A 12,396-nucleotide genomic window follows, 5' to 3' on the forward strand; every position below is an offset into this window, starting at 1 on the left:
AGAATATTTTGTAATCCCAGTTCCTTTTATAGCATATTCACATCATTAGAGCATATCGGAAGAAAAATATTGATTAATCGGTCTTTTCAATCTTTCTCTCAGAAATTTGCAATTTTTTCCTTACAAATTTGCATGCACCTATGTGTTTTTTACTCCTCCAATTTTTAATATTCCATCAATTCAACAACACCTCCTTTGATTATTAATGAATCTATTAATGTCCATCAATTAGTGAGGCCCCTATATTTGCTCATTTTTTAAATAAATTAATGTATGTGTTTATGGACTTGACCTATAAAATTGTTACACGTACTCAAAATGAGAGCTTATATGAAATTTTACTATTTTGATTTATACTATTCTGGCCATGCATTTAAATAATTTTGAAAACAAATCAGATCAATTTTTGAATTATTATCGAATTTGATTATTAAATCAGCTTTTGAATTATTATCTAAATTTAACAAAATCTTATTAAAAAAATCTAAAATTATCAACTATTTATTATTACTTAAAGAATAATATTTGTGGGATCATCAAATAATAGAGTTCAATTTAAATATGTGATATTTAATCTATGTTATTAAGCAAAATAGCTAATATTATGTTATTATTTATTTGGTAAATAGTAATTGATAAATTGATTGAGGTTTGTGGGTGTATAAAAATTAAGAAAAAATTAATTTGAGGTCAATAGTAATTAGCCCCGATGAGAATTGATAAATTGATGAATTGGTGCACCGCTTATTATTTCAATACATGCAGTATCCTAGTATGATTACAGAATAAAGATTGACATGTTTCTAGATTGCAATTATTGTTCTAAAAAGCGGGAATCGGTATTATTTGGTACAACAATCCTTTAGTGATTAATCGGATAATGGATGATTAATTGAATTGATTAATCGGAACATTAATCGGATATATTTAATAAAATATAAAAATAATTAATTTATTCAACTAAATATATAAATTTTAAAAAAAAATGTAGTGATCAATCAGATTATAAAATCGAATCGGCGGAGCATATTGAAATGATTAATCGGTAAAATCGGTAATTTATTGTACCGAATAAAAGATGGTAAAATGTAAAAAACACAGCAAAAAGACTGAAAAGCTGTGTCATGTTCATTTGTAAGAAATGTGGGCCATCATGAATTATGAAAGCCTAAAACCTAAAAAAGTCAAAACTTTCACTGTATTTTCATGATACTATCTGACTATGACACTTTTTTCTGGATATGTTTATCATCATCATTTTCTTGTCTGGTTGGTTCAAATATTTCATCAAACATGCTTTATGCATGCATTGGTTTTTATCCAACTCAATTTCATGATTTGTGTAGACAACAGGAAAAGAACAAAAACCAAACTTATAGCCCAATTCAAAATGTGATCCAACCTTAACTCTCTTTCAGGCCCATCATTACCCAAACGGCTATAATTCAAAGACGTGTCCGATTTTAAACCATTACTTTAACCGCTTCATTTTTCCCTCCATTTCTCCCAACTGTCAAACCCTAATCTCTCTCTCTCTCTCTCTCTCTCTCTCTCTCTCTCTCTCTCTCTCTCTCCCTCCCTCCCTCCCTCTCTCTCTCTCTCTCTCTCTCTCTCTCTCTCTCTCTCTCTCTCTCTCTCTCTCTCCCTCTCTCCCCCTTATATCAATGGCGATTACGCTACCTACATCAACAACCGTGCAATCGGGTCGAATACGGGTGCTCAAGAAAGCATCACAGCCGTCCGATCAGCTAGTTGGGCCTGTTGTTTACTGGATGTTTAGAGATCAACGGGTAAAAGACAATTGGGCATTGATACATGCTGTTGATCAAGCTAACAAAGCGAATGTTCCGATAGCGATAGCTTTTAATTTGTTTGATCACTTCTTGGGTGCCAAAGCAAGGCAATTGGGGTTTATGTTGAGGGGTTTGGAGAAGCTGTGTAGCGAAATTGAAGAGTCTCTTCGTATTCCCTTTTTCTTGTTTCGGGTAAAGATTCGATCTTTTTGCGTTTCGTGATTGGTTTTTGTCTCTGTAATTTGTGAATTATGCAACATTGCTTGTATGGGGATTTTGCTAATTATGTGGTTTGTATTAGGAACTTTTGATTATATTTGTTGTTTTAAAATTGAAGAGTCTCTCCATGTTCCTTTTATCTTGTTTCGGGTAAAGATATGAACTTTTTGCGTTTTTTATTGTTTTTTGTATGTGTATTTGCGATATGTAACACTGCTTATGAACAAACTTTATGATTATATTGGTTGTAGCAGGAAGTGATTTATTATATGTTTTTAAGTTTTAGGACAATGTAAGCTTGTATATTAGGGCCCGAGTAGAAGAATACAGTATACGATAACCCCTATACTTCACACTTGTAAGTAGGGTTTGTGGAGGGTGAAATGTATCCTGGCTTTAATTCTAGGAAGAGTAGTAGTATTAGAGAGACCATATTGGTAAAGAGTAAAGACTCCTGATTTTTGAATAGACCCCGTTTTTGACTAAATATGAAGATTCTTTAAATTTTGATGATAGTTTTGAAAATGTTTCAGAAACTGCAAAAGTCATCAAACTAGGATTTATAGAAGGATAATAATAGGAATGAGCACTTAAGGCATGCAGAAAAGAAGTATAAGATTGCATAAAAGGCAGAACATGAGCACGTAGCAAAGTACTAGCTCGACCTGCCCTTCTCACTTGTTTAGATTAACATTTGCGTTGATTGAAATGTCAGACTTTTGTTTTCATACTTATTTGCTCTGTTTTGTTGAGGTATTCAGGTCATTTTACATTTTGGGGGGTTGATTTATGTAGGGAGAAGCTGTGGAGACGATACCTATTTTTTTAAAAGAATGTGGTGCTTCAGTTTTGGTTACTGATTTTTCGCCATTAAGGCAAGTGAGGAGTTGGAAAGAGGAGATTTGCAGGAGGGTCGGTGATTCAGTGTCGATCCATGAAGTTGATACTCACAATATAGTGCCGCTATGGGCGGCGTCGGATAAGTTGGAATATGGTGCTAGGACTATAAGGGGAAAGATAACTAAATTGCTTCCTCAGTATCTAATTGATTTTCCAGCTCTAGGGCCTCCGAATAGAAATTGGTCCGGGTCAACCCCGTCAATAAATTGGGAAGACCTTATTTCAGATGTTGTGAGGTAAAATTGGCTCTCTTTCGATACTATATCCAGATATTGCTTTAGTTTGAGCTGATGCCACTATAATGCATTTATCCTGTATCAAAATGTTCAGTAAAGGGGTTGAAGTTCCTGAAATCGGTTGGTGTGAACCAGGGGAACATGCTGCTTTGGAGGCATTAAAGGGGACCACAAACGGGTTCTTGACAACCAGATTGAAGAACTATTCTTCAGATCGCAATAACCCTTCAAAATCCAAAGGACTCTCTGGTCTGTCTCCATATCTGCATTTTGGACAGATAGCAGCGCAAAGGTGTGCCTTGGAGGCAAATAAAGTACGAAAGATTTGTCCCCAGGTTAGTAAATATTAATACACATGTCTTTATATATTATATTAGTAACTATTCGAGCTTTACTGAACTTTTAATAGCGTCAACCAAAATAAATATATATGGAGCTATGTCTTCTGTAAGAACTGAATAGAGAAACAAGAACAAAGCGACATGCCCACTTATTACCTTATTGTTTCTGTAGGTTGTGTCTCTCTATCTATTTTTTCTTTCTTGTACTTCATATTCTTTTTAGTTTCAAATTCTGAAGTATTACCTTTTCTCTGCATGAAGGCAGTTGATTCTTACTTGGAGGAGTTGATTGTGCGGAGAGAACTTGCTGATAATTTTTGCTACTACCAGCCTAAATATGATTCTATTGAAGGAGCATGGGAGTGGGCTCGGAAGACCCTGATGGATCATAAATCTGATAAACGTGAACACATATACACGTGAGTGCAGTTGCTCTCATATATGGTTTTTCAGCAATATTTGTGTAATTGATTGTTTCCTGTGTTGTACATATGGTGCAGGAGAGAGCAATTGGAGAAGGCGCAGACAGCAGATCCGGTAAGATACTTTCCAGTTTCCAGTAAATGATTGTGATGTATACAAATTAATCTGTAACGATGCTTGAATATTGGAATTAGGTATAGTTTTCATTTGTCGTAAATTATAATATTAGTCCTGTAGTATCATAATGATGTGATGTGTGCGTACACAACATACTTATATTTTTTTAAGATACCTACACACTTGCACACCAACTCATCGAAATCTTAATGTGTAACTTTCACTTATGGAGCTTTAATTCCAACTTTCAGCTTTGGAATGCTTCTCAGTTAGAGATGGTTCATTATGGAAAGATGCATGGTTTCATGCGGCAAGTAACTTCTTTATCACCCCTAGTTTTCATACTAAGTTTAATGTGAAAATGTCAATGTAAGACACTAAGAGATGCAAATGATACTAAATACAGGATTGTCTTTGTAAATAGAAGTTACAGATATTTTTTTAAGGTTCATAGTATTTGATTATTGCTTGAAAACCACATGATTAACACTACTTTTGCTCAACTATTGTCGCCCTAATAATTAAACAAACTATTTCTATCTTGGTTTACAAGTATTAAAATCGTTGTTAAGGCGCTAACTGTGTCGTATTTCAGACCAATAGTGATAAGGTAGCACCAGGAACTTATTTTTCAATTTGTGTGCTTGTTTTATAAAGAAATACACCCTTAAGCTACAAACTTGTGTTTTCACTGATATATGTAGTAAACGCTTCAGTATAACAAAAATGCACATAATACAATTTAGATTTAGCATAATTATCTGTCATACTTAAAAATGCTCTAGTAGTTTTTAAAAACAAACTTGCAGACCCGGACATTCTCTAACTTTAATCTTTTGTATATAACTCATTTGAGTTTTTTTTGTATTATTTCCAAATTATTGATTCTATCTCAGGATGTATTGGGCAAAAAAGATTCTTGAGTGGACAGCTGGGCCTATAGAAGCTTTAGCTATATCAATATATTTGAATGATAAGGTATCCAACTTCAGTTTTGTTGTAAACAATAAACCTAAAACCCATCTAATTTACTTTATTTACATGTAGTATGAACTAGACGGGAGAGATCCGAGCGGATACGTTGGATGTATGTGGTCAATCTGTGGAATACATGATCAGGTAAGGATGTCCAACTCTTGTCAATAAACCCCACACATTACATTATGAAATTGGTCAATGCATCCATAAGCAGTAAAACAGATGTCCACACTATTTTTCTGTACAACATATCTGATTTTCATCTCCCTGTAACCACAAAGCTGAATGCATATTTCCGAGCTTGCAAGTAAACTTATTTCATGTAGACGCTAAAAACATTAAGCTTACATTTTTCTTGTACAGGGTTGGAAAGAGCGGCCTGTATTTGGAAAGATTCGGTACATGAACTATGCAGGTTGCAAAAGGAAATTTGATGTTGATGGGTACATTGCCTACGTTAAGCGGCTGGTTGGTGATATCAAGAAAAGGAAAGGAGAAGATTTGCTAAATGAAAAGGCAAAGGAACTCCGGGGGCAATAACCTTCATTAAAATTTACCTACAACCATTTTTACCATTAGATTAAAGATTATATCTTCAGTTAGCTGAAATGATTTGAACAAGGGTTTTTAAGTTGTAATTGTATGTTTTTGCGAAGTTTTCTTCAGGACAAGTCACAAGTTTATTCAGAAATATACTGTCTAGATGTTGGGATGATTGCCTGATGCCTACAGGGGCAAGGGGCAATGACCCTTTTTCTATGCCCATGATGCTCCCCTCTGCAGAATTAGTGTGGGTGAGGTGAATTAAATTCCACTTTTTTTTTGTCATTATTAGCGCATAAAATTGATCAAATTTTCAAATGCAAATGAAAACAACCGAGGAAAAGTTAACTTTTTAAACTAGAGTTTGACTTGTTTTTATTAGTGGAATTGGTTTTTATATGTTAATGACTTGTATTCATTCACACTAATTCCATTAATAAAAGCAAGTCAAATTTCACTTGAAATTTGTGTGTATTGTGTGTTACAGCCCCACAAGAAAAACCTAAATTCCAAATCATTAAATTAATTTTTTTAAAGTAGTAACACAATTAATCCGGTAACAAATTAAAGTGAAAAGGGAATAATAACCAAACAATTTTTTTTGTCAAACTTCCATGGATAAATAGTGATTTGGAAAATTGGGAGAACACTTCCTGTTTGATTTTTTTACATTTTCTTCATAATTCTGTGGAAAAAAAACCCTTACAAGAAAATTTATGTATTTAAAGAATTAATAAAGTATTTACCATTCTCACAAATATATATATATATATATGTTAGGTCACACACACTGTAGAGGGGTGAATACAGTGTATAATACAATCAAATCGAACTTTAATATATTAAGTAACAGAAAACAAACTTTATTGAAATAATAAACTCTGTTACAGTATGGAACTGTTACCTCTCAGTGATGAACAAATATCACGAGAGCTGCTAGGGTTACAATGAATAATCTTCTCGAAATATATGATAACACTTTTAGTGTAAACCCTATGTCTGTGTTTATATACTACACAGTTACAAGATAATTGCTAATTGATATGAAATATAATTCTGCTTCCTAAAATATATCAATCAGATATCTTTTCTTCCAAGTATTCCATTCTTCACGGAATTCCTTCTTCATGCATATCTCTTCTTATGTTTATCTCGATCTTCTATCCTTTAATCAGCTACTGTCTTTCTCTGATCATCCTTCAGCACTTAAGTTCTGATATCTAACTTCTGTTGATTATCTCCTGATAATATAAGTCCTGACTTCCAGTATAAGTCCTGATCAACAGTTAAGTACTGATTTGTCCTGTTAAGTAAGATCTGAAATCTAAACATAAATTATATTAGCCATGACATTATCAAATATATCTAACAATCTCCCCCAACTTGTAAATTAGCATAATATACAAGTTTAACAGATATTTGATGATGTCAAAAATATTAAGTACAAATGCATGAGAATTAGACTAGATAACTACAACTTACAGTCCTTAAAACTTTAAGCTCTGAGATAGTTTTTCAACAAACATTTCTCAGCATATCTGAGTTCATCAATCATTCTCCTTTTGGCATCTTTAAGCTCTGCAGTATCTTCACCAGTTTGAAAGATTGCAGCTCTGAGATCAATCTTTGCTTTTCTCAACTCCTGATCTAGTCTTATGACATAAGCTTTGTCAGACTCCAGATTGAATTCAAGTCCCTTAATACCAAGATATGTTCTGATCTGTGCAGTATTAGGCTTCATATCAACAATATCACCATTGTGATCTCTGTACTTTGGAACATATGTGCTGTCAGACTTAACAGAATAAAGCCTTTTCTGTCTCTGAATCTGTTCTTTTAAGTAGTTTGCAGCAGTCCCTGTTATTCTGTCATCCACTTGAAGTAAGAAAAGTACATGCTCCAATTCTTCAAAATACTTCAATGGAATGACATTTTGTCTTATATGATAAACCCTACCATCTGTCATGAAATACAACATGATGTATTCTTTCAAGTAGGTATGGTAAACCATCTGTACAGATTCCAGTTGATTCAATCTCTCAGGAGTTGCTCCAATACCTGGTTCACTCAAGGAAGTTGGATCATTGGTAGTGTTGTGTACTCTTCTTTCATCAGCACTTCCCAATCCAGTTTTATCTCTTGCTTCCTTTCCAGTGACTACTCTAGCTTCAAAACCACTTGCAGTAGTCTTCAAAGATTGAGTCTATTTTGCTTTAGTGAATCCTGGTAGGAGTGTCTTTGATCTATCTTCTGATATCAAGTTAACTTGAGCTATGTCAGAGGTTACTTGCTTCTTCTGAATATCAGAACTTACAATTTCTTGACTCTGAACAACTTGAGCCATGTCAGAGGTTGTTTTAAGAACTTTTCTTGAAGTCAGAGCAAGATCATCCTTTTCATCAGTAATTTCTTCATCCTCAGGAGGTACATAAACCTTGATAGGTTCACCAACCTTTTCTTTACCCTTGGATCTTGGATCTATCTGTGGTTGTGATCTAGCCAATGTTGCTTCAGTATGTGTCCTTTCTTTGATCACAATGTCTTTGAGTTTTGGAAGTGACTTTTTACCAGAAGCTTCATATTTGGATGTGACTTTCTCTGATTTAAGTCTGGCTTCTTCTTCCTTTAAACTTTCCAAGTCCATTCCTGGATTTTCCTGAAGAAATAACTGTCTTGACATTTCCTCATCAAGATATAAAAGTTCATCAGAACTTATCCTTTTACCAGCAGCAGAACTTATTCTTTTCCCAGTATCAGAACTTGTCATGTGACTAGCTTGTCTTGATGTGAATCCTCTACCTTGACTATGACCTCTACCCATTCCAGAGCTTCCTTGATCATCTTTTTCATTATCCTTTCCTGTCAGTGTCTTGTCAGTCTTGCATTTGGACTTAATCACTTTCTCCCCCTTTTTGGCATCAGCAGGTAGTAGAAGAGAGATAAGCAATTCCACTGAGGATTGGATTTCAGTGAGTTGTGATTGCTGAGAAGCTTGATTTTTCAGAATTTCATCAATCTGAGCTTGTTGATGATCTTGAGTCTTCTCAATATAAGCAATCCTGTCAATGGTAGGTTGGAAGAACTTTTTCTTATCAATTTTCCAAACTTGTTCCTATTTGATAAAGTTCTCCTGAATCTTGTGTAGCTCTGCATGAATAGTTGAATGAAGACCTTGTAAATGTTTAGTACTCAATGCAGTGACTCTAAGCTGGGTTTTCAAATCATCAGAATTTAACATTTCATCAGCTTTAGTCAAGTGCTCAGCAAGATGCTTATCAGTTGGAACACATGAAACTGAGTTCCATTCCTTAGTCCACTCCTGACCTGCACGAGTTTCACTCCAAGGTACTGGTGCTTCTCCGGTAACAAACTTCTTAACCAGTTCAGACTTAGGAAGAGTCTGTTGAGGAGTATGTCCTGAAGGACCAGCTTCATCAGCATCTACAGTTGGAGCAACATCACCAGTATCTCCAGCATTTGCAGCATCAGAACTTAAAGAATCAGTATCTTCTGATAAGACAACAGTGTGAGTAGCAATGGAGGCTTCAGCATCCTCTAATTGCTGATCTTGTTCTAATTTCTGATCAACAGCCATATCCTGATGTTCACCTAAATTCTGATCATCTGCATCTTGATGCAGAGAAGGTGTTGTTGATAACTCTGGAATTTGAACAACATCAGTAATAGGTGTTGTGGAAGGATTATTTGCTGTTGGAGCTTCTAAGAGAAGTACTGCAGGCACAACCAAGTTTTGAACATCAATATCAGCACTTGTGCCTGGATCAACAGAAGACACAGAAGGTGTGTTAGCCTTTTTAGAAACAGCTTCCTGAGATGGAGTTGATGGAGAAGAAGTGACTGGAGCAAATTCCTTGTCTTGTGAGATCAGAGATTCCTGATCCCCTTCCTTAGCTGCTTCCTCTTCATCATCTGAAATTGGCCTTTTTGCCCTCTGTTTCTTGTATCTCGTTGTTGATTTGGATTCCTTGGGAGTTTCAGGAACTGTCATTCTTCTAAGCCGTTTGAGAAGCCTAGATCCCCCAATTCCAGAATCCTTCTGAGAAGTCACTTTCTCAGCTTCACCTACAACAGGTTCTGAAGAAGGAACCTGTTCCTCAGTATCAGATTCATCTCTCAGTACAGTCCTCCTCCTCTTTTGAGGTGTTTGAGGAATAGTTTTTGTCCTCTTTGGCTTGGAGGATGAGGGTTGAACAGTCTGTGAAGTAGAGAGATAGGATTTGAGATAAGTCATGAGGGTAGGTTGAGTAGTATGAGTGGTAGGTGCTGAGGATGATGGTTTTTGGGTGTTTGTGGTTGGTTGGACATCAGAGTAAACAGATCTATAAGTATCAGGATCAGCATTTACTAGGATCTGTTTTACAGACTGAGGAATCTGTAATGGTCTAACCACTTTTTTCTTAGTATCAGCATTTACCAGATCATTAAAATATCGTTTTGTAACTCTAAAAGGTGGGGTTGAGGAACTGACTAATTGAGGTTCATCAGTACAAAAAGTATATAGAAGTTGACAGAATCTAGCAAAATAGACAATATTTCTATCCTCTGTCATCCTATCCCCAATAAAACCAATTATTCCAGTTGCAAAATCAAAATGAGTTTGATGAATAATAGCATACCCTATGTGCTGACTCAGAATTAGGATAGCATCAAAGTTCGAACATTTGTTCCCAAAAGCTTTGGTGATGCAGTCAAAGAAGAAACTCCATTCTCTTCTGATATTAGCCCTTTTTAACTGCCCAAGCTTTGCCAAACTCTTTTCATATCCCAAATCAGCCATTAACTCCTGAAGTGCTGATTCCTCTGGAGTTGAAAAAGTACAATTTTCTGGGAGATTTAGAGCTTTGCGTATTGTACCAGGAGTGACTACATAAGATGAATCACCCACTTAAAAAACAATACTGGGAGTGCCATGTTTACCACCATCATCAAAGTGCTCAGTCCGCCAAAACGTCAGAACTTGTTGACTCGAAAAGAATTCAGGCTGTGTTAATGCGTACCCAATCTCACTGTGTGCAAGAAGATCTTGCACAAAATGCAATTCAGATGGAGTTTCAGCATGATCAAGAATTGCAGCATAGTTGTTTGGAACAAACTTAGCTCCATCAATGATTAAATCCTTAGGTGCCATGTGAAAAATTGAGATTCAAAAGTGCCTGTTAGGTGTTTGATAAGATGGCTGTATGAAAAACCAACGTGAGAAGAAGGAGAGTAAAAGTAAGTAAAGAGAGAAAAAAAATACGAAGGAAATAAAAGATTAAAGAAATCCTCTCTCTGTTGTACTTATACTCTGAACAAAAAAAAGTTACCGTTGGACACCTGTCAGACATGCAGTAATAATGGATAGTTACTGGGCTCGAGAAAACAGGAATCATTACTTACCCAGTTGCCTGTTTTCAAGGAAAAAACCGTTCCACTTACCCAGATATTCCATTAATCAAGGTGAAGCAGTTTTAATTCAAAATTGAAACCGTTCCCACTGAGTTAATTATTTTTCACTGCATCATTAATATTCTGAAAGTAAATCACGTAAAAATGACCAAGATAAATGAGATGAGTAAGTGCTGATAAAAAAAATCAGAACTTAAATTAAAACAGAATTTATATGGTCATCAGAATATCAATCAGGATTTAGCAATGCATTACCAAATATCTTAGAGATAAAATCTTGAAGCAAACACAAATTTCATTAATATATCAAGAGAATACATTTATGAAATTGAAATTACATCAGTACTCATACAAGATTTCCCTAAGCTACGAAACCTAACATCAACAGCCTTAGTCCTAGCTAAGAAGCCTGACAAAGCTGATGATGAAGAAAAACAGGAAGAAGACAAGATTAAATCATTTATTCTTCTTCCTACTCTCGACAAACAGAATGGCGAGTCTGATGATTCGCTCTTGCTGGCGGAGAGCTGCCAGTCTTTCCTCCTCCATTCGCTCCAGGTGGCGATGGTAATCCATATAGAAGAACAGGAGGTGGGTCAGTACCTCCTGTGGGACAGAGTCCCATATCTCCTCAGGAATGGCTGTGACATGCCATTCCTGCTGCCAGTCGGCACAGCTTAGCTCCATATTGAAGTTTTGGTAGTTCAAAAACATGTTTTATCTTACCATTGTGTTTTTGAAAGAAAAAGTATGAAGGTAAGTGTGTGAGAAAGAATTTGATGGGAAGGCTGATGTGAAGTGGCTGCTTATATAGGCAAGAGAATGCCAGGAGACGTAAAAGTTTTTAATGCTGACAGGTAGAATTAATTCTACCTCGTCTCCCTAGACTTTGAAAAAGAATAACATTCATTGGAAAGAGGAAACATGGTTTAAAGCGCACAAGAAACAAGTAACAGTGGACTGTTCAAGTACAAATACCATTAACCCTAACCATAGTGACTATTAATCTTCCACTTCAATATATTCAAATATTTACTGAGACTGTTATCAAATTTCATTCACAGATAAGTCAAGTAAAATATTAGATTGTAATATCAGAACTTAGACTTATATCAGAACTTAACAGTCATCAGAACATAATTTCTTAACTTGAAAAAGGAATGCCTATCTTAGTAAGTCCTCATACAAGTTCTGAGTTATACTCTTCAGAACTTAATCATCAGAATATGCAACCAGATCTTGTCCTCAGAATTTGTGCAATAATGACACAATGACTGTTTATCTAAAATATCATAGACCTCCACAGAAATTTTCATCTTTCAGATGGAGTGATTAGTGTGTGCATTTAGCTAAATAACATATAAAGAGTAAAGTCTGATTCACTTCAGTACATCTTAGAAATAAGGCATAACTAAAATTTTGCTAAAGAGCTGTCAT

General features: G+C 35.2%; 1 protein-coding gene across 1 annotated transcript; it reads left to right on the forward strand.

Annotated features, from left to right (window-relative positions):
* Positions 1–1,557: 1,557 nt before the first annotated feature.
* LOC141701676 (deoxyribodipyrimidine photo-lyase) lies at positions 1,558–5,723 on the forward strand. Its single transcript, XM_074505311.1, has 9 exons — positions 1,558–1,985; positions 2,808–3,148; positions 3,243–3,483; positions 3,751–3,908; positions 3,990–4,026; positions 4,281–4,339; positions 4,926–5,007; positions 5,077–5,148; positions 5,371–5,723. Exons 1-9 carry the CDS (start codon positions 1,665–1,667, stop codon positions 5,545–5,547), a joined length of 1,488 nt encoding a protein of 495 aa, XP_074361412.1. The 5' UTR covers positions 1,558–1,664; the 3' UTR covers positions 5,548–5,723.
* Positions 5,724–12,396: the final 6,673 nt, after the last annotated feature.

This window comes from Apium graveolens, unplaced genomic scaffold (assembly GCF_009905375.1).
Source record: "Apium graveolens cultivar Ventura unplaced genomic scaffold, ASM990537v1 ctg4280, whole genome shotgun sequence".
Taxonomy (NCBI): Eukaryota; Viridiplantae; Streptophyta; class Magnoliopsida; order Apiales; family Apiaceae; genus Apium; species Apium graveolens.

Coding starts and splice junctions, on each gene's coding strand:
- LOC141701676 (XM_074505311.1), top strand. CDS start 1,665: ATGGCGATTACGCTACCTACATCAACAACCGTGCAATCGGGTCGAATA. Junction 4,027..4,280: donor AGGCGCAGACAGCAGATCCG/GTAAGATACTTT, acceptor TCCAACTTTCAG/CTTTGGAATGCTTCTCAGTT. Junction 5,008..5,076: donor CAATATATTTGAATGATAAG/GTATCCAACTTC, acceptor ATTTACATGTAG/TATGAACTAGACGGGAGAGA.